Genomic DNA, 22,604 nt, shown 5'->3' on the forward strand with positions numbered 1-22,604 from the left:
AGCAACACCTTGTTTCAAAAAAAAAAAAAAAAAAGACTGAAGAGAAGAAAGGAAGACTCCCTTGAATGCTTCCAGCCTGGTGATCTGCTATGCAAGAATCTAATCCAACTTGGCAAATGCATAAAAAATAATGGATTAAAGCACACAGCATTTTGTATGGGAAAATGCTGGCCCATTTCCAGTCACTCGGGCCATCTTTCCCTCCCTTTTAATTCTCTGCCAAAAGATTGTTTGGCATGTCCTAGAGAAAAGAGGTGGGAAACCTTAAACAGTGACCGACCGATGGGTCAGTTTTAGGAAAAGTTCCCGTGAGGTTGGTTGGACACTCTGAGTGAAGCGTGTGAAGTTGGGGTAAAGGGCTGGGTTTTCTGGTCCCTGCCTCCCTTCTGGCCGCCATTCCCTCCAGCCTAAGACGGCCCCTCCACAGTCCACTCCAGTCCCCTTCACTAGAGACTTCAGGAATAACTTGACTCCCCGGGCCATGGTTTTTCCATCACAACCCTTCTCACCATCTGCCATGCCTTGGTCATGTTTGACTCTGTCTCCAATTGCAAATGGTGAGCCCAAGGCAGGCAACATCATCTTGCTAGAAGTGGGGGGTGCTGAGGAGGAGGGTCTCGGGTGTGGGGAAGGGTCCTAGCAGTGAAAACAACTCAGGGCCTGCAGGGGGCACTCAACTGGAGACGCAGAATCAAGCCACGGAGCTTGGAAGTCGGGTGACTGGGAGGGAACTTAGTAAAATGAAAGTCTGTGGTGAAGCTGGCCTTTCTTCTAACACTCCTGGAAGGTGGAAGTTTGCCTTTTTTTTTTTTTTCTTTTTTGAGATGGAGTCTTGCTCTGTTGCCCAGGCTGGAGTGCAGTAGCGCGATCTTGGCTCACTGGAACATCTGCCTCCCAGGTTCAAGCAATTCTCTTACCTCAGCCTCCCGAGTAGCTGGGACTACAGGCACATGCTACCGTGCCTGGCTAGTTTTTTAATATTTTTAGTAGGGACGAGGTTTCATCGTGTTAGCCAGGATGGTCTCAATCTCCTGACCTCATGATCTGCCTGTCTCAGCCTCTCAAAGTGCTGGGATTACAGGTGTGAGCCACTGCGCCCGGCTGGAAGTTTGCTTTCTATTGAGAGCTCAAGAGAAAGGACAGAAATGTTTTTGTGATCAATGTGAAAGTGTTACTTAGAACAGGGGTTGGCAAGCTACAGCCCCCGGGCCAAATCTGGCCTGCTGCCTGCTTCTAAGATAAAAGTCTTTCTAGAGCACAGCCATGTCCTTTCGTGTCTGTGTTGTGTGCGGCTGCCTTTGTATTACATCAGAGCTGGTCGTTGTGATAGAGGCCGTATAGCCTGCAAAGCCTCGACGAGTGTCTCTCCAGCCTTTTCGGAAAACATGTGTCCACCTCCGATTTAGAACAGCCTCTGGGCTCTGGATATCTGCCTACACCTGGGCAGAAGACCATCCACTCACAGTGAACAATTTGAGGTCAGATGTAAACACACTGTTCAGAGTCAGCTTTGCAGCCCGGCCTGCAGCGTGTTTGTGATGTCGATCCCATGGCTGAGGGCCATGCAGAACAAGCTCGTGAGAACTGCTACTCCAACACCAGCATGCTGGAAAGATTCCTGGGTACTGCTTCAGATTTGGGACTTCCCAATCAAGATACATATATTTTTGAGACAGGGTCTTGCTCTGTCACTCAGGCTGGAGTGCCGAGATGCATGTTGGCTCACTGCAACCTCCTCCTCCCAGGCTCAAGCGATTCTCCTGCCTCAGCCTCCCGAGTAGCTGGGATTACCAGTGCATGCCACCATGCCTATCAGATTTTTTGTGTATTTAGTAGAGACAGGGTTTTGCCATGTTGGCCAGGCTGGTCTTGAACTCCTGGGCTTAAGCGATCCTCCTGCCTCAGCCTCCCAAAGTGCTGGGATTACAGGCATGAACCACTGCATTCAACCATAATATCTTTTTTTTTTTTTTTTTTGGAGACAGGGTCTCACTCTGTCACCCAGGCTGGAGCACAGTGGCATGATGTCAGCTCACTGCAACCTCCACCTCCTGGGTTAAAGCGATTCTCCCACCTCAGCCTCCCAAGTAAATGGGATTACAGGCGTGTGCCACCATGCCCAGCTAATTTTTATTTATTTATTTTTTATTTATTTTTTTGAGACAGAGTCTTGCTCTGTCACCCAGGCTGGACTGCAATGGTGCCATCTCAGCTCACTGCAACCTCTGCCTCCTGGGTTCAAGCGATTGTCCCTGCCTCAGCCTCTCAAGTAGCTGGGATTACAGGTGCCCACTACCATGCCCAGCTAATTTTTGTATTTTTAGTAGAGACAGGGTTTCGCCATGTGGGCCAGGCTGGTCTTGAACTCCTGACCTCAGGTGATCCGCCCGCCTCGGCCTCCCAAAGTACTGGGACTACAGGCATGGGCCACCATGCCCAGCCAATTTTTTGTATTTTTAGTAGAGACGGGGTTTTGCCATGTTGGCCAGGCTGGTCTAGAACTCCTGGCCTCAAGCAATCCTCCTGCCTTGGCCTCCCAAAGTGCTGGGATTACAGGCGTGAGCCACCACGCCCAGCCTGGCCCTAATACATTTTCAAGTGAGAGACGGGGAGAGAGAGAGAGTCTGTATGTGCATATATATATATTTTAAAAGGACACAATTTCCGATTCTGGGAGACATGAAATGCGTGCCACCCCCCTTGTCACCCCCAGTGAAAGTAGCTGTAATACATGCATAAAACACACGGGGCAGCTATTCAAGGACTCAGAAAGTTATCCAGTAGTAGGCAAGTTGGGGGAAAAGACTAGAATCCTAAATACCACCAAACCAGTATCTCCTGGCCTGGTCTTAAGGCAACCTGAAGGCTGAAGATGGGCAGCAGATGGGAGAAGAGTGAGCTGGGAGGGGAGTGGGAAAAGGGGCTCCTAGCACTCAGAGTGGGGGTGCCTCTGTGGGGTTTTTCTTTCCTCTGTTTTCTCACACTCCTGCCTCCAGGCAGTCCTGCGTTGGCTGTGGTGGCACGGCTGTGCCAAAGGGGCCTGCAGGTACCTGAAACACTGAAAGAGGGGACCCTTCTCCAGTCCCAAGAGAACAGGGCAAAGCCCCGTCAATCCTTCCTCTCTCTGTCCTCCCACCACTTGACCCTGGTCATGGGTGCAGTCTCAGGAAGTGAGTGGCAGAGCAGGATAAATAAAACCTCAGTTTCCTGGCCAAAATACCAAAAAGAGGAGCACCAGGGAACTAGGAATTACTGGGAGATGCCAGAGAGGGGAGCTCAGGGAAGTAACTAAACACAGCATGTGATGAGATCAAAGGCTCACCCCCAAGCTGTGCGCGTGTGGGCCTGACCCTAAACGGCATTTCAGAGACACTGAGATGTGAACTGTGGCCAGCTCACTGCCAAGTCCCCCTGGGTGATATGCGCGCAGCACAGAGCTGCACGGTCAGTCACTGCACGGCACTGCAAAGGGGCTGAACACAGGACTGACACGGAAACCACACCCTGAGAAGCCTGGTTGGAATGTGCAACCTGAACCCAACTGAATCAGTCATCTCCTTAGGCAAAAAAATGACATTTGCCATAGGATTTAAACAAGACCCAGAGCCTCATAACAATATTTAAAATGTCCAGGATACAAAATTACTTAGCGCAGGGAGAACCAGGAACATCTCTACTCACATGAGAGCAGATACAGATGTCACCACCACATAACTCAGATGTTGGAATTAGCGGATGAAGACTCAAAAGCGGCTATTACAAGAAAGTTCCAACTGGTAAACACATGGAAAGATAGAGTCTCAGCAAAGACACAGAAGGCAGAAAGAATCGATGCAATAAAAAATTCACAGGACAAGCTCAATAGTGGAATAAAAAAATAAAGGGAAGATTCAGTGACCCTGACAATAGTTCAATACAAATTATCACATCTGATTGACAGAGAGTAAAAACAACAGGGGCTGGGCATGGTGGCTCATGTCTGTAATCTCAGCACTTTGGGAGGCCGAGGCGGGTGGATCACTTGAGGTCAGGAATTCCAGACCAGCCTGGCCAACATGGTGAAATCCTGTCTCTATTAAAAATATAAAACTTAGGCCAGGCGCAGTGGCTCACGCCAGTAATCCCAGCACTTTGGGAGGTCGAGGCGGGCGGATCACGAGGTCAGGAGATCAAGACCATCCTGGCTAACACGGTGAAACCTCAACTCTACTAAAAAATACAAAAAATTAGCAGGGGATGGTGGCACAGGCCTGTGATCCCAGCTACTCAGGAGGATGAGGCAGGAGAATAGCTTGAACCTGGGAAGCGGAGGTTGCAGTGAGCTGAGATCGCACCACTGCACTCCAGCCTGGGTGACAGAGTGAGACCCTGTCTCAAACATACATATGTACATACATACAATAAAATAAAATAAAAAGACAGAAGTAATGACGCGACCCAATAGGGTTCCTGTGAGGACACACGAGTCGGTGTGCAAAGCACTTCTGTGGCGCCCATCACTGCCCAGTAGACGGGTGCTACGCTGCTGTCCTCCTGAGCCCTCCCCTGCCCTCTCCACTCTCCTCGTGCCCCGGGAGGCCGGCCTCAGTGTATTGCTCACCTGGATTCCTACCCTTTGGCTTCACTGGGTCTGGCAGGAGATCAAAGGATGGGAGGTAAGAGTCTGGGGTACCCCTAATTCTGTCTCCTGCTGATGCCAGTCCCTGGCGCCTCGCCATCACTCGCTGGTTGCCTTACCCTCCCACGCTTCTGAGACTGTCCTGTCATTAAATGCTTTCCTGTGACCCCTCTGGGTGGGCTGGCTATTTCCTACGGGAACCTTGACCGATACAACGAATTCCACACTCTTCCTTTTCCTTTGACAAAAGCAAAATCCATGTCTGTAGACTGACCTTCACGGAGCTCCCGTTTGCCTGCCTTACCTTCTCTCATGCCTCTGGTCATCTCTGGTCTTGGAGATGAACACACACCCTTCACCCTCCCCTTTATCTTGGCACTGAAAACCCCAGCTCACTGGAGTCTTACCCGCTTGACGCAATCCTCTTCAGCCAGGCGTTCCTGAATCAGTTGGACGAGCAGCGCGCTGGGAATTGTCTGAAGGAAAAAGGACACACAGAATGATGGCCCGAACCTGCATCCTGCAGCTCAGGACACAGACCAGCACACACCCCTCGCCAACGCCCTGGCCTCAGGAAAGCTCTGGCCACCATCGGGCCCCGCCCTTCCTCCACTCACCGCACCCACTTCCTTGAACTCTCTTCTACCCCCAGCATCTCTGAGGACCTCCCTCACACGTGTACTCACCTTATCCTGTGCCCAAGCCCCAACATACCCTCGCCCACCTCCACCTGAATAACTCCAGGGCTCCCTCAGAGCCTCCGCCCCAACTGCCAGCCTGCAGGAAGCCCTGCCAGATCCTCCCAGGCCAGGCTGGTGCTACTTCCCGTGCTCCATCGTCCTGGATGGAGAACTCTGTCACTGCACTAACCACCACACATTCTAATGGCCCGCCCGTGTGGCTGTGTCCCCAGTAAGTTGTAAAGCTCTTCGAAGAAAGGGACAGTGTCCTGCTGACTCTGGACCCCAGACAGTGGCAGGTGGGAGGGGATTGGCTCCAAGACCCAGCAGAGGCGAGTGTGTCCATCTCTTCCCAAGTCCACGGTCAGTGACCTCATGCTGGTAACAAAATTGGCCACGGTGGGAGTGTCTACACCACAGAAATGGCAAAGGCTACGTACAATAAGGACTCCCTGCCCTGCCCCCAGTGCTAGTTGTTAAATGTTGACCAGCAGACCACCACCCCAGCACCAAAGGGTATCAAGGATATAGGAAGCCCTGTCGGCCATAATGAAACTTCAAATTCCTTGATTCATTCAACAAGTAGCAGTCACGACAGCTAGCGTGTGTTAAGCATATGCTATGTGCCAGGCCCTGGGCCAAGCACTCCATCCTCCGCTCTGTGTAATAACTCTGTGCCATCTGTACCACTGTCACCCTTTTCACAGAGGAGGAAGCTGAGCCTCAGAGAGGTGAAGCCACTTCTCTAGGGTTACACCGCCAGGGAGCAGAAGGCAGGGCTTGAACTCACGCCAGTCTACCCAGAGCCAGGCATGGGAGTGACAGACAAGCCCAGATGGGTGAGCGAGGGGAGGAGGCTGGAGGCTGCCTTCCTTCTGCCTTCTCTCTTCCGAACTTTCTGACCAGCATCCATACTCCACTTTTTATAATCAAGTCTGATCTAACTTACAAAGCTTCAAACGCCCCAGGGCCAATGCCCCTAGAAAACCCACTCCCAAGAGTCCCCTTGCCCTGGGGTCACTGAGAGCTGGGAGTTCTTCCCAGTCCCCCAAACATTCTGCCATGGGAGACTCCCAGGCCAGCCCCAAACCACACATCTCAACATCAGGGCAAAACCAGCCTCCCAGGAACGGCAAGAAGGGGCTTCTGTCTGGGGCTGGCCATAGCCCTTGGCCACAGCTGGCTGCCCAGGTGTGCAGTTGGGTTCACACAAAAGTGCCCAGCTGAGGGGGTGAGGGCAGGGGAAATCCACCTTACACTCCTTTGTCCAAGCGGGAAGGTGCTGACGTGGGGCCAGGCAGCCCAGGCGGATGAGCACCTCTTCCTAATCTCTCAGTGTCCTGGGGCTGGTGTTGACCCTGGCAACATTCCAGTGAGCTAGACAAACATCTAGATCTTTACATTTAGAACCAACATTTGTGAGGGCTCGGGGTGACCACCAGACCCTGCCTTTGGAATGCCATGGCATCTACCTTGACTGTTGTTGGCGCACTTAAGGGGACAGAGCTAGGCCATCACAGAGCCACTCCAGCAGACTGCGTGAACCCGCTGGGGCCTGCTGACTCGCAAGGGTACTTTCCTAAGGGCTCTGTGCATGGCAGAGCGGGTCCAGGCTTTGCTCTATTATGTCCTGGTGGTGAGGTGGGGAGAATGGATAGCCCTCAACCACCTCTAACTAGTGAGGTTTGCCATTTTTCTACCCCAAATTTAATATCGTCTGTGCTCAGTGAACTGGCTTAGGTCAGCCCAAACACTGAACAACTGACAGGAAGGACCTGGAGAGACAGCAGCTGGGTGGGGTGGACAGTTCCTGCAGGGGCTCAGTTCCTACACATTCAGATGCTCTCCTGGATTCTCATGAGGCAGCCTCCTGCCTGCCTTTTCCTTGGGCTATTTGAATGGGTTCCTGACAAGAGCAGGCTGGACCTGGACATATGAGGGTAAAGGGAGGAGATGTCCTCAGGGACCCAGGCATTCAGGGTAACTGGCTTATGGTGGGAGTGGGAGGTGGGGGGAGGGGAGACAGGCCCTGGAGGGACAGCAGGGAGGGCGGGCATGGGATCCTGATTGGAGGAAGTTAATGACGGCTTCAAGAGGAGAACCGGGTGGAAGTGGGGGGAATCTGGCCCCAGGGAGGTTCTTTGGGGACTCAGCTGCTTGTGGTCTGCACCCTGGCTGCCCACTGAGTGACCTGGATGAGTGGCTTTAATGCTCTAAGCCTCAGTTTCCTCATTTGTAAATGGGCCAAAGATAACATGTTTCAGAGAGTTTCTGTAGCAGTTAAATGAAATGATACATGTGACAAGCGTGGGGCGTTGCTGGCCCTCAGCAAGGGCTCAGCACTGTGGCAATCACTGCCCCCTGAGCACCCTCGATGTCCATCTCTTCCCAAGTCCATGGTCAGTGACCTCATGTTGGTAACAAAATTGGCCACAGTGGGAGTGTTGACACCATAGAAATGGCAGAGGCTACAATAAGGACTCCCCACCCTGCCCCCAGCGCTGGTTGTTAAATATTGCCCAGCAGGCCACTGCCCCGGCACCAAATGGTGTCAAGGATATAGGAAGCCCTGCTGACTGATGAACTAATGAAACTTAATTCATTCAACAAGTAACAATCACAAATCACGTCAGCTAGTGCTTGTTGAGAACATGCTAGTGCCAGGCACTGGGCCAAGCATTCCATTCTTCGCTTTGTGTAACAACTCTGTGCCATCTACACTCCACTTACAGTAACACAGGCTCCCAAAGAGGAGTCGCCGTCTTGCCCTTCTGCCTGTATGGTCTGAGTGTGCTCAACTCCATCCTCAGATCCAGAGGAGGGCCCTGACTGGCCCAAGCCAATCCGCATACCCCACTCCTGGCCACTGTGATTCATTGAGAGGCTGCCTGGGACCCAGTCCCAGCCAATGAAAGTCAGGCCCAGGACATCAGTGCAATCATTAGGGGCATGAACCCCTGCTTTCCACCAGATCAGAAGCTGAGAAAACGTAAGAGCAGGAGCTGCAGCAGCCACTTCACGGGCATGATGGGTGTGGAATGGAATGAAATCAGCACAAAGGGAAAGAGAGAAGCCAGACCCAGCCGCAGATTGGCTTTTCCAGGGATGGGGAATGGGAAGAAAAAAGGGCAGATAGTAAGAGAATGAGGGAGGGGCACCTCTGCTGGGAACTGGATGAATGTGTTCGCTTGAAAGTTATGGGGCCACCATGTTTCTACGAGGTAGACAGCCAAAGTCAAGACCGAGAGCAAGAGGGAGACACAGAATGAATGGATGGTGCACAGAGAAAAAAGGAGACCACAGAGGCAAGAAGGAGGCGAGCCAGCATCCAGTCCCTGGCTCCAACATCTGCTGACACAGCCCTGTGTCCTTATCCTATCGCCCCCTACACCCACCCTTCTTCCCTAAGCCAGTGGTTCTCAACTTGATTGTGCAACAGAATGCTGGCAAAGCTTCTGGAAACACAAATTGCTGGGCCCCACCCCGGGAGCTCTGATTCGGTAGCTCTGGGATAGAGCTGAGAATGTGCATTTGTAGCACGTTTTCAAGTGACACGGATGCTGCTGGTCAGGGCATCAAACCCGGAGAACCACTGGCACAAACCCACCCACACGGGCCCCGGGGTCTGGGGAAAGCTGCTAGAGAAGGAGGGTGTCCTTCCGCCAGTGCCCATTTCCCCCAGGTCTCCAGGGGAGCTTCCCCAGGCTGGCAAGGGAGGGGGTGGGCAGGAAGCAGCACTGTCCCTTCCCTCTGCATCTCCGCTCCGTCTCATCCTCTCCCCTCCCATCCCCTTTCATCCTTTCCCAGCCCCTCAGGTCCTCTCCCAACCCCAGACACAGCCAGTATCCATCCTGGGGCTGTTTTTCCCAGATTCCTCTGCCCTCCCTGACAACACCCATGCAGGAGGCAGTGTTCAAACAGGTACAGGAAGCAGAGGAGGGTGCCAGCCAGGACACAGGGGGTGCCAGCCAGTCAAAGAGCACCGGCTGAAAGGCGGCCAGCCCCGGTGGGGCACAGCGCCCCCTGCAGCCTGCCCAGCAGGGGACAGGCCGGTGGGTTTGAGCGCAGCTACTCCTGAGCGCCCCCCGCCGCTCCCCGCCACTGTGCTGTCTCCACACCAGCTTTGATGTGTCACATCAGTAGCAGGGCTTTCAGGAGCTGCTTCTCGAAGCCCTGCCAAACTGTCTTAGCAGGAATCAGCCTCCCTCCTTGCAGAGCACTGTGATGCTCTCCCACCCCAGCCCCCAAAGCCTGGCGTTTGGGGAGAATCAGGGAGAAGCTGACAGAGTGCAGTGATGCTGCTCCTGGCCACAGAGAAGGCTCAGCCCCCGCTCCGGCCCCTGGCCCCAGGTCTCCCTGCTCAGTGGCACTGCAGCACCCAACTAGCTGCTCCCATGCTGCTTCCATGCACTTAAGGGCAGGACAGGCTGCGTTTGCTGCAATTTGGATTTTTCTCTCTTTCCCTTCCAGCACCCAGTGCAGCTTTGGTGGCTTTCCGGGCCTGGGGGCAGACTGGCTGACCTCCTAGCCCTCCAAGGTGCCGCCCCGCTGTTTTACGGTTCTGAGGCAGCCAAGTACGCAGGTGCCACCCTGGCTCCGTCCCTGGGGCACCACCTGACTTCTCCCCAGTGGGCTTTCTCACACTACGATGACATGAGCCTGCATCTCCCTGTCCTACCTCCAGGCCCCACTCTCAGGGACCCTAATGTCCCTGTGTCACCATGGTGAGTGATGTCTGCTCAGAATTTGTGGGCATTTTGAGCTACAGTGTGAGCTTGGGAAGTAAAGCAGGGAGAGGAACAGGTGAGATGCCCTGATCTGACCCCCACACCCCACTTCTCCATAAAGGGGCTTCTCCTGGCAGAGGAGGGAAACCCAGTAGTCGGACTGAGCTCCCCTCAGAACTGACAGAACATCCTTTAAAGACAATTCCCATTCCAAAGTTACCGCTGCTGCTCGGAGCTGTCAGAGCAGGTTAGGAGACAGCAGGAACTGCCTCCTAGAGTCTGGGAGGGGGAGGGTTGGGGGACCAGAGACAAGAGGAGGGAGAGGAGAGGAGAAGAGGCTTCAAAGGAAGAGAGCAGACCTCACAGCGCGGCACCCAGATAGGCGCATGGAAGAAAGTGGCAGCAAAAGAAACCCTGAACTGGACAAAGGCCAGGGAATTTTCAAAGGAGCGACAGAACCTGGTGCTCCGGCTTCCCTGGGCTGCAGTCACCTCCTCTACCCAAAGCCTTCAAAAAAGGCCCGCTCCATGCCGCTGCCTGGAGTGGTTGACTCCGGAAAGGGAGGGAGAGACTGAGGGCGTTCCCACCGTGTCTCAGTTCAGCCTCCAGAAATGAGAGCAGCAAGGCCAGCTGGAGATGGAGTGGCCAGAAGTGAGGGAGACACCCAGCAGGACTCGGAAGCAACATCTGTGGGCTATTTCCCAGAAATCCTCAGAACTATTTGGAGGGGACTATGTTTCTTGTGTGCAGACAGAGGTAGGATGAGGGCTCACGTTGTTTCCTTTCTCTGAGACAGGGTCTCACTCTGTCATCCAGGCTGGAGTGCAGTGGATCCATCATGGCTCACTGCAGTCTCGACCTCCCAGGCTCAGCCTCCTGGGCAGCAGGGACTACAGGCGTCCATGCCTAGCTAAATTTTCTTTTCTTTTTTGTAGAGACAGAGAAAAAAAAGAAAGGTGGCAATCCTCCCGCCTCAGCCTCCCAAAGTGCTGGGATTATAGGTGTGAGCCACTGCACCCAGCCAGACTTTTTTTTTTTTAAACAGTAGAAATTTAAGGCTCATAAGTACAGGATCAGCACCTGAGAGTGGCTCCTCAGTGGCCTCCCCTGACTCCCCCCCTCTCCTCCCTGCCTCTCCCTGTTCCCCCCACCTCCTCCTCCTCGCCCCGGGTCTTCCTCACCTGAGCCTTTTTGTGGTGTTTATGATGTTGAGTCAGATTGTGGGCTTAGAGATAGGGCCAGAGAAAGCAGATGAAGGAAAAAAGACTTGGCCAAAAAGATGAATTCAATTAACTTAATAAATAAGAAGAACGGGAGGCAAAGGTGGCCTCGGGCTGGGGTCCCAGGAGCAGCCTTTCAGGGGAACAGGCCTGTGGAGAAGGTGCTAGAGCCACTACTGTGGGAAGAAAAGGTGGGGGTTTCTGCAGTATTACTGGAAACCATGGCCCTTTCATGGTGTTCAGTGAGAGGACTCAGGCCATTTTGACATTCATTTTGATGGCTCTCACCATGTCTTTGGGTCCCTGATCCCCTCCAGGAAGAGCTGTGGGGTCAGCATCTAGACAAAATCACTCAGGGGAGCCAGTCACCAGCCAATGACCTTGGCTGGTGTCCAGTGACAGCCAGCATCTTCAGGGCATTGAACGTCTCTTCTGGCCCGGCCTGGACCCAGAAGCATCACATGTCCCTGATGGTCCAGTGAGGGAGGGGCCCGAGCTGGAGAGGGCCCAGGAGCCATAGAATACTGTCTCCTCAGGGAGATTTCTAACCCTGGCTGGACCCTGGTGGAATCCTCAGTGAGACTTCTAGGTGTATCACGTGTCCCTATGCGTTTACTAAAAAAGGGCCCTTATCTTTGGGGTGTGGAATAAATGAAGACCACCCAAAGGAGACAAGCAAAGGCTGTTTACTCAGAGCTTGCTGGGGCAAGTGAGTTGGCCAGCATCGTTCACATCTGGCGGACTCGAAGGCAGGGAGAGGACAGGGAGAGTTCTAGAGGAAAAGGGAAGGCTCCAGGCATGTCTGCTGGAGGCTGCTGCTGGGGAGCTGGAGGCGTCTCTCCAGAGGTGGGCATTCCACAGGACTGGACAGGGGAGCACATTTGGCTTTCTCTGGCTGGTCCTAGGTTGGAAGCAGGAACAAACACTAGAGACACTGCCAGTTATTAATGATGCCCTGGCCATTTGGGATAGGCGGCTATAGGGGTGACTTAGTTCAGCTTCCTGGACTATTGGAGGAGAGAGCAGCCTGGCTTCCCGCAAGCCTGGCGCAGCAGGCGGCTTCCCGGGCGGGCTCCCGCAGGTCATGGTTTGGTCTCCTGGGTGGGCTGCCGCAGACTGTGGGGCAGAGTCCTGTGTTTACGGGAGGTCTGGCCATTGTCCACACTGAATATTCAGTCTCAGGAGATCTGGACTAAGACATCCATGGGGAAGGTCAAATGCTGTCTGGGTTTGCTTTAAAATAACCCAGGGCAGGGGGAGCAGGTGAGGGTGCAACCCGAGCCTAGACCGCCATGAGCTGACCTCTGTCGAAGCAGGGGATGGATCCATGGGGGTTCTCAGACTATCCTCAGTGCTTCTGGATATTTTTATGAGATTTCATAACAATCAGTTAAAAACAAACAAAAATCCCTGGCCACTGTGAACCCCCAGCATCCTGGGGTACCATCCCGGTGGGCCTCGTGACACTGCCCGATTCCAGACCCTTCCATGCTGGAGGACCCTTCCATTCCTTCCACTGGAACATCACAGTGTGCCCTTTGGGAAGGCTTTGCTTAGTGTAACTGTGGTTATGGCTCCAGGGAGTCCCTAAATCTTGCAGCCTATACCCCCTTCCCAGCTCAGAGCCAGTGCCTAGGACTTAGTAGGTCCTCAGGACTAATGTAAATGAATTAGTAAATGAATTGAGTCAAACAAGCCACCGATTAATTGCTTTACTGAAGGTTCCCCGGCTCCCATACCCTGGCTTGTGCTTAGTTTCATGGGACCATCAGTCTCCTCACTGGCTGGAAGCTTCTGGGGTAAGGAGAAGAAACTCATCTTCAGCTCTCCCACAGCACTGCAGAATAGTGCTTGGCAAAAAGGCAGTTAGGAAGTATTTTGGAAACCACTGGGAAATGCCTAAGATGGAGATGTCTTGGTTAACAGTGGCAACGTAAGAGAATTCTGCTTAAGACGGCAAAGCCAAGACTAGCAGGAGAAAATCAGATATTTGAAGGCATCATTACCACTCGCAAAAAGAGCCATAAGGACTCCAAATCAGCAGACAATTTAAAGAGGACATTTAATGAGAGGCCTTGACTGGCAGGCACTGTCTGCAGACAAGGCCACGCGTGGCCGAGCCTGCCACGCGCCCACTCGCACTTCAGAACATTTTACTCCTCGACGAGGCCTGACACCCAGGCCTTTCATCTTCCCTCCACCCGAGTTTCCGTGCCAAGGACCCCAACAAGACACCCTTGAAAGCACTTCAGTGTGGTCTGAAATATGCTGATAATTAGCAAAATGAAACCCAGAAGGAATTTCCTTAAACTCCCTCCTCTCTGTTGAATTTTATAAAGCTACTAAAAACATTTTTATCCTACGAAAAAGCCTTCCCCCAAAAAGCTTATCTTCTGCAGGAAATGAGATAAGCACTTTCTTTCTCAAATCATGTTCCCAGCCCGAAAAGCTGGTGTCCCCACAAGCTGAAGCCACACAGTCCAACTCTTGCAAGACCACAGGGGCGGCTGGGGGACTGAGTCGCCGTGGGGGCGGCCGCCTTGCTGAGGCGGGCTTTCCTTCTCCATCGGACTGCTGTCATAGGCAGACTTGGGGCTGGGGGTCTGTCGAAGTCATACCCCTCTCCCTCTCTCTCTTTTTTTTCTTTTTTTTGTTAACACAGAGTCTCATTCTGTCACTCAAGCTGGAGTGCAGTGGTATGATCTTGGCTCACTGCAACCTCAGCCTCCTGGGTTTGAGCAATTCTCCCGCCTCAGTCTCCCGGGTAGCTAGGAATATAGGCACCCACCACCATGCCCAGCTAATTTTTTCGTGCTTTTTGTAGACATAGGGTTTCACCATGTTGGCCAGGCTGGTCTCGAACTCCTGACTTCAAGTGATCTGCCACCTCAGCCTCCCAAACAGCTGGGATCATAGGTGTGAGCCATCGCGCCTGGCCCATACCCCTCATCTCTGAGAACTGCCATCCCCGCCAACCAGGAGTCTTCATGGCCACGTCTGAGCTCTGTGGCCTCACTGAGCCCTCACAGCACACCCCTCAACAGAGCTGACTGCGCCTGGGACACCTGACCAGCTAGCCTGGGCAGATCCCCCTTCCTGAGGATTTGGCTTTGAAGCTGCCTTTGTGGGTGGTCTGAACCGAGGACACAGGAGACAAGAATGGATTGGTGGTCACGAGTGGCTGGGAGCATGACAAGAAAGACAGAAGAGAGGAGGAAGGGTCCCCACCTCAGCCTCCCAAGTAGCGGGGACTACAGGCAGGTGCCACCATGCCCAGTCAGAGGTAATTTTGAAGAAATATTTTGAGTTTCTATTTGTATTAAAGAGAAAAAATGTGATCGAGTCTTATATTTCCTTTTAGATGTTTTTCAAATATCGAGCTGGTGGTCTTTTAGAAACAGAACACCCACACCTCCTGCAATGCTCCCCAACGTGTGTGAGAGGGACAGGGTGAATGGGCACTGCCCGGACCAGAGGGTGGGCTGTGCAGCAGGGTGTCCAGGGCTATGGGAGGGAGACGCCTCTAAGGTACAGGACATGGGGGCTTTCCACTCTGGGGACAGCTGGACAGCTGCCCTTTCAACTGCTGGTGCAGCCCAGCCCGCCATCCCCTGGTGCGGGCCACCGGGTTCAGCACTTGCCTCCATGCCTTCACTCGGCTGAGCCTAAGAAGAAAAGAAGCAAGCCTGGACCATTCCACCAGGCGCTTGGACAAAACAGCCTCCTTCACTCGACTTGCGATCCTTTCCCATTGCAAAAACTCACCTCAGTACCCAGTGGGACGTGGGCCCAGTAAGGAATTATCTTCTTCCTTCCTTCACATCCTGCCTATGTCTATTTTACTCTAGCATTTTCTTTTACTCAATCAAAAATGAAATGGAACAAACCAAGCAATGGCTGGGTGGCAGTGGGGGTGGCGGTGGGCACTGCCACTGTGTGCCTACCCCTGTCCCCGGGGCCAGTCCTACCTTCCTTTGCAGATAAAGCCTTTTGGCTTTGGTGGCCGTAAGGGAAAACTCGTTTAAGACCAGGTTCTCCAGGGTGAGGAGACTGCTGTTCAGATGTTTGCAGAGCCACATTGCCTGAAGAAAGGAAAGAAGAAAAGAGCATTTTCATAAAAACAATAAATACACAAATAACTCCATTAAAATGCCCAGGTCCTTCCCTCTCCTACGGGAAAAGGTTGGCCATGGGAAAGCACAATTATTTCCAGCTGGAGGAAGGCCACCAAGGGAGATCCACCCAGAAAGCACCTGCCAGCCTAAGAGCCCTGCTCGCAGCATCTCTTCTTCTACCAGCATGGACTTAAATCAAGTGGGAAGACCTACAGGCGGGCTACGTTTTAGCTGCCCTCGACATGCTTTCCAAGCTCTGTGGACCATGAGTTTCATCTCAAGGAAGATTTAGAACAGGAACTTTGAGGACAGAACCTAAGGATGGGTAACAGCCCACACTCAGTATTCTTTTTTTTCTTAAAGATTGGGAGCTGACATGTGCTGGTCAATGGGATGTTTAGTTCATTGATAATTACTCTATAGTCTGTAACAGAAGAGTAAATTTTAAGGAAGAATAATGAACTAAAACAATCTTGACACCAAAATTGTGCTGATGACCCTTCCAGCCTCGAGATGGTTCTGAAGGCCCTTCCAGGACCCAGGGCTGGTGTGAACCTTCATTCTTCCTGTTTCTGTTGCTGAGACAGAACCTCAGTGACAGCATTGGGAAGAAGCCCTTTTTGACTGTACATCGTCTTATCAGAACTGTGTGTCTCCAAAGGGCACTCAGGAGTGGGAACAGCAATTCACCAAAAGGCTTGCTGCTGAAACATCAGCTGCCGGGGCCTGACCTCGACAGGGAGGACAAACTCGATCACTTCAACCATGTCGGGATGTGCCGAAAGCAAGTCTCTGCCCTCTGAATCTGCTCTGCCCGGCAGATTCCTACCAGGGACCAGAGAAGAGCTAGGACAGGACGAATTCAAATGTCAAAGACAAAAGGAGAGCCTCCCACTGAGCAACCAGACTCTTCCAGAAAAGCGAGTTCAACGAGCTTGTCTGTCTAAATGCAGAATCTGTCATCCTCACTCCCAATGTCAGAATTACCTGGTGAGTGTGTTCTAACTACTAGTTTTTCGGGGCTCTGCTCCAGGAGATTCTGATGAGGTTGGTCTGCAGGGGACTCCAGGAACCTGCATTTTTCATAGCACCCTGGAAATGCCAATGATCAGCAGGTCTGGGAGTCCCTGGCTTCTAATTGTGAAACAGCAAAATGGTTGGACTCAGGTGGGTTAAATGCAGAAACGCATGGAACCCTACAGTCTGATATGGAGGAATCAAATAGAAAAACTATAGACCAACAGGATGAGCAGAACAGATGAGTAGAACAGCTATACTAACTCCAAAAGCATAGCCCATGCAGGTTAGTTGAGGCAAGGATCAGTCATTTTAACTCCTTTTCAGAAGAAAGCAAGGTGCCAGTTAAACAGGGGAACAGCCTGCCCCATCCCATCCATGACACATGCTCACAGCGATTATATAGTCACGGAAGAAGGGTTTGCTGATGTTCACCGACCAGGTTTTTAAAAGGTAAAAAGGGTCTCATCTTGGATGAATGAAACTTTAACACGTTTCTGGCACTTAAAAATGGACTTTAGGCCGGGTACAGTGGCTCATGCCTGTAATTCCAGCACTCTGGAAGGCCGAGGCAGGCGGATCACGAGGTCAAGAGATTGAGACCGTCCTGGCCAACATGGTGAAACACTGTCTCTACTGAAAATACAAAAATTAGCTGGGTGTGGTGGCACACGCCTGTAGTCCCAGCTACTCAGGAGGCGGAGGCAGAAGAATCGCTGGAACCCAGGAGGAGAAGGTCACAGTGAGCTAAGATCGCGCCACTGCACTCCAGCCTAGCGACAGAGCGAGACTCCATCACAAAAAATAAAAATAAAAAAATAAAAAGTAAAAAGGGTTCCATCTCAGATGAATGAAATTTTAACACATTTTTGGCACTTAAAAGTGGACCTTAGGCCAGGCGTGGTGGCTCACGTCTGTAATCCCAGCTCTTTGGGAGGCTGAGGTGGGCAGATCACCTGAGGTCAGTTCAATACCAGCCTGGACAACATGGTGAAGCCCCATCTCTACTAAAAATACATAAATTCGCTGGGTGTGGTGGTGCACGCCTGTAGTCCCAGCTAGTCGGGAGGTTGAGGCATGAGAATCGCTTGAACCTAGGAGGCAGAGGTTGCAGTGAGCCCAGACTGCACCACTGCACTCCAGCCTGTGTGACACAGTGAGACTTTGTCTGAAAAAACAAAAAAGGACCTTAAAGATTGAATGTCCTAGAGGCATTCACTGTCTAGAAAATGGCATTCACTGTCCAGAAACTGGTGGTATGTGAAAAAGGGTGGGCGAGGTGGGCCCAGGCATTGCTGTATCTTCAAAGATGCATTTTCTTTAAAATGGGGAGAGAACAAAGCAAATATGGCAACATGTTAAATTTGCATAACATCTGGGGGTTGGGTACATGAATATCGATGATATAGTTTGCTGTCCTTTTCTGATTCTTTTAAAGATTTCACAGTTAAAATGTTCAGAGTGAATCTTAAGATTCCAAGTCAAAGTCTGTGAAATGTGTGTACTGTTGGACCCAGCACTTCTACTTCCGGAAATGCATCCTAAGGACATAACGAACGGTGAGCGAGGAGAGCGTGTACACGGGCAAGAAAAAGCCCACAAAGGTGTCTCCAAGCAGGTTAAAGGAATGCTCATCTGTGGATCTCTGGATGGTCGGGGAATTCTATTTTTGGTCTTTTGTAGTTTCTAGGTTTTCTGCTACAAATACACACTACCTTTTGTAATAAGAAGAAAATAAGAAGGAGGAGAAGGAAAAGAAGCAAAGCTCAGTTATGCTGCAAATTCATGGAGGTGCAGTCTCATTCTAGCTCTGGAGGATAAATGAGATATTACAGCATCACAACACTTAATATGATACACTTACTATCGTTGTTTTCCCCGAGGCAGGTGGACCTAATATTACAATCCTGGGCACTGTGGAATAAAAAGATTTGAATGTCACCACTCAACATGACAAGCAGCCTCCCAGGTCTGCGGTACTCGGGGTGTACTTATTTCTTTCCTCCCCAGATTTCATTTTCTGCCAGTGACACGGCCATTTGTAACCCAGCAGCTCAGAGACACTCTTGCCGTGGAACGCATTCTCTGTGTTTAGAGAGGTAAGTGATCACCGAGATGGTTTATTCTTCTACCTCCAAGGGGACATGGACACAGTAACTTGTTTACCAAACTCATAAATATCAAGAACAATTGGGATTTCAAACACCATAAAGCATTTTAAACAGGGACTTTGTCTCCAGTCGCTCTCTCCAATAAGGCTGTAATTTATGCAAATCGACCTTAGAAGCTTTTCTTTATGTTTATGCCTTTTTATTTAGCAAATTGTATTCCCCATGATTTTACAGAGGGAAGTAATGGGGAAAGCCCACTACTTCCCTCTGTATGGGGAAGTGTATGGACCAGATTTCTAAAACCCGAGAAAGGAAAGTCTGCTTTCAAAGATGGACTTTTCTATGCAAATGGAAAACACTGGCAGCTTGTTTGATTTGAGTCCTGGCTGGTTTTGGTCCCACAGAATTCCCAACCCAGGCTACTGACAAGAGTGTGATATGAACCAAGGGCTCCTGAACCTGTGACCGAGAGTCTGGGCTCACCCGGCAGGTGAAGCTCTGGTGGCAGACCCAGGCCCTGGCCATCACGGAAGCTGAGAAGGCATTTTCAGCTTCTGGGGTGGGAGCCAGGGCAGAGATTCAGCAGCCCTTTCTCTGTTCTAGGCCTGTAACCTGGGGCAAGGCTTCCCAGGGCCCTCCCCATGGGGAGAGAAGCCACTGCAGGTGGAAAAACGGCTTGCAGGACAAGTCTGGAAACAAGGTGGCTTTGAGAACATGCAGTCAGGTGAGAGGATGAGGTGAGACAGAGTTAGAGTGGCTGCTGGCGATGGGAAAAGAGCTGACCGGCACGGGAAGAAGGGTGCTGGAAGGCATCACCCTGGGTTGAAATGAAGGGAACAGCAGTGGGGTCTGGACAGATGCATCCACACTGCCCTGCCTGTCCAACACCATCTTGACTGGGCCAGCTGTCCCTCTCCTCGTGGGGAGCCGGTAACCTTGGCCTGGCCCCTGACCCAAGGCGACAGATGAACGGATGTCCACTGCAACTCGCATGAGCCTCTAACGTCTGCATGAGAGCCTGTTCTGGCTGGGCTTCCGGGAGGGAATCTCGTCTCAGCAGAGGAGAGAGGTGTATGGCCTTCTAGTTTGGGGGCAGACACAGAAAAGGAACTAGACAGTGTCCTTTTGGCCAGCAATGTAATGGTTAGCACATCTACACCCAGCTGGCTGCTTGGGTTTAAAGAGATCTTTGCCCAAAATCATGGCACCTTCTCATTTTTGGCAGAAGTCAAGGTAACTCAATGAATGATCCTCTCCTCTAACCTCAGAAGCTGTGGACCTTCTTATTCTCCCTATGGCTGTTCCTTCCACGTTCCTGCCTTGCCACCTGTCATTTCCCATCAGGAACATCCTCCCTTCCCAGTGCCCAGCACCCCCAGCCTCCCACTCCCTCTCCCTCCCTGAGATCCTTGTTCTCACTCCCTGTGGAGGCCCATGATCAAGTGGCGGGCTGCTGCAGCCTTCCACACTGGTGAATGTCAGCCTGCTACTGAGAAACAGGTGGAGTTGCTGTCCCCACAGAAAGAGAAGCTCCCAAGGGCAGAGACCGAGTCTTATCCTCCTGGATCACCCCCATGGCAGCCAGAACTATGAGGAGTCACATACAGCGACCTTCAGGGCCAACTCCTTGGCTGTCCCCATCTCGTCCTATGGTCACTGTTTGTCACCTGTATCACCACCATTACTACTGCATTACAGAGGGCCCCCTGTACAAGTGCAGAAACTGGATGCAGCTCAAGAAGAAAAGGGGGTTGACTGCTCACACCTGTAACCCCAGCACTTTGGGAGGCCGAGATGGAGGGATCACTTGAGGTCAGGAGTTCGAGACCAGCCTGGTCAACATGGTGAAACCCCATTTCTACTGAAAATACAAAAAATTAGACAGGTGTGGTGGCACACACCTGTAATCCCAGCTACTCTGGAGGCTGACACAGGAGAATCACTTGAACCTGGAAGGTGGAAGTTGCAGTGAGCCGAGATTGTGCCACTGCACTCCAGCCTGGGCAACACAGCAAGACTCTGTTTCAAAATATCTATATCTATATCTATATCTATATCTCCATCCCAGCGTGGCTCACAGAGTCCTACACAGGCTGGGAAGCCAGGCCCTCAGGGCTACCCCACAGGAACAACACCCCAAGCAAGGCCACCCAATGGGCTGGGAAGACACCACACAGTGCAGCCTGTGCCCATGATGCTGCTGTCACATGTGGGCACCGTGCCACCATCAACCACGCTGCCCTTCCACCCAGGAAGCAGGCCCTGCGGAGCTGCCAGGTAGTGCTCCGGGCCCTGCCTGTGACTCTTGAGTCTGGACTCCCCTGGCAGGTGAAGCACTGGTAGCGGGCCCAGCCCTGACTGTCATGGAAGCTGGGAAGGTGTTTTTAGCTTCTGGGGTGGGAGCCAGGGTGGGCATTCAGCGGCCCTTTCTCTGTTCTAGGCCTAGGGCCTGGGGCAAGGCCTCCCAGGGCCCTCCCTGTGGGTGAGAGAAGCCATCATAGGAAACAATGTGGGAAACACTCCTTGCAGGACAAGTGTGGAAACGAGGTGGCTTTGAGGACACATGGTCAGGTGAGAGGATGAGGTGAGATGGGAGCCAGGGTGCCATGGGAGGTTTTGGGGAGGGGTGGCAGGGAGGGTGGTCAAGGGTGGAGGATCCTTGGGCCATGAGGCAGAGCTCTCACTTGGACCATGGGGAGAGCACCTGCTTGGCCAAAGTCAGATGGGGGAGCAGTGGGGAACCTGGGTCCGCTCAAAGTCAGATGAGGGAGCAGTGGGGAACCTGGGTCCGCTCATGCACCATCGCCTGCTGCCTCTCCAGGTCTCTGACCACAGGCCCTGCTGAAGCTCTCCAGACACAGACGAGACCCAACAGGGCGCACAGAGCCCGAGGAGTGGGGAGACGCAGCTCGGCAAGGGCCTTTGGGGAGCAAACCTGACTCCCGAGTCACGCATTCGCCTGAGAGTTCCCGGGCTGGGGGCTGCAGGGGAAACCCTCCCCTTCCAGGTTCCTGTAAGTGGCACCCAAATGGTACACATCTATGAACAGACTTTAAAAGGGGAACATCCACGGCCTTTCTCCCCACCTAATTTCTCCCACACATTTATGTGATTAATTTCAGTTTCTTAAAATCTAACACCTTGAAACTCCAGCCCTGCTCATGAGTAATTATTTATAAACAGTGTCATAAAAGGCTGCTTGACTGCCAAGAGTAATCAACTTCTTCCAACCACTTCAAAGGAAATCAAAAAACCTTTCCATCCACAGATCCTTTTGAGGTTTAACTAGGAGCATGATTTAAAATTCACAAGAAAACCCTTAGGTATTGGAGCTCTAATACACAGCTTTCTTGGACAAACGTTTGATAAAAAACGAAACATACCATTATATACACCATCGCCTGCTTTAATATTGCCCAGGGCTACTGTAAATGCTCACTTTGTACTAAATCTGCTTTTCTGGCGGCGAAGGGGCTGCCAGCCCATGTACCCGGGCTCTCTCTGCTCCCTCGTGTGCTTGCTCACCGGGATGAGCCCGGGGCCTTCTTTCCCTCTACACCAGTCACCGGGCATGTCACTGTGTGTGGCAGTTAACCCCAGGCCCAGGAAGAGGAAGGGCTAAGGTCCTAGCTACAGTTACCACAGGCCGCTGCATGGCTGGAAGGGGGCACAATGATCTGATACACCAGCCCAGGGGAATAAAACACACATTGGATGTCACGGGCCCCTCCAAGCCTCCCGCACTCTTCTAGGACACATGAGGATTGGGCTTAGCTGATTTGAGGCTTCTCCCACTCCTAGAAAAGTCACCAAGGCGGCCGGGCGCAGTGGCTCATGACTGGTAATCCCAGCACTTTGGGAGGCCAAGGTGGGTGGATCATCTGAGGTCAGGAGTTTGAGACCAGCCTGGCCAACATGGTGAAACCCCGTCTCTACTAAAAACACAAAAGTTAGCTGGGCATGGTGGCGGGTGCCTGTAATCCCAGCTAGTCAGGAGGCTGAGGCAGAAGAATCGCTTGAACCTGGGAGGCGGAGGTTGCAGTGAGCCGAGATTGCGCCATTGCATTCCAGTCTGGGCGACAGTGAGACTCCGTCTCCAAAACAAACAAAAAACAG

General features: G+C 52.2%; 1 protein-coding gene across 4 annotated transcripts in view; it reads right to left on the reverse strand.

The window, feature by feature from the left end:
* Positions 1–22,604, reverse strand: part of AK8 (adenylate kinase 8) — a 159,069-nt gene that overhangs the window by 128,968 nt on the left and 7,497 nt on the right. For 3 of the 4 annotated variants that reach the window (XM_021927091.2, XM_021927092.2, XM_021927090.2), the window contains 3 exons: positions 18,242–18,291; positions 15,214–15,327; positions 5,026–5,094 (listed from right to left, as the gene is read on the reverse strand). In XM_021927091.2, coding sequence (XP_021782783.1) covers positions 5,026–5,094; positions 15,214–15,327; positions 18,242–18,291 — 233 coding nt within the window. The remainder of the gene's footprint in view (positions 1–5,025; positions 5,095–15,213; positions 15,328–18,241; positions 18,292–22,604) is intronic. The other variant, XM_021927093.2, reaches the window with a different exon arrangement.

The sequence above is a fragment of the Papio anubis genome, chromosome 13, assembly GCF_008728515.1.
Source record: "Papio anubis isolate 15944 chromosome 13, Panubis1.0, whole genome shotgun sequence".
In the NCBI taxonomy this organism is placed as follows: Eukaryota; Metazoa; Chordata; class Mammalia; order Primates; family Cercopithecidae; genus Papio; species Papio anubis.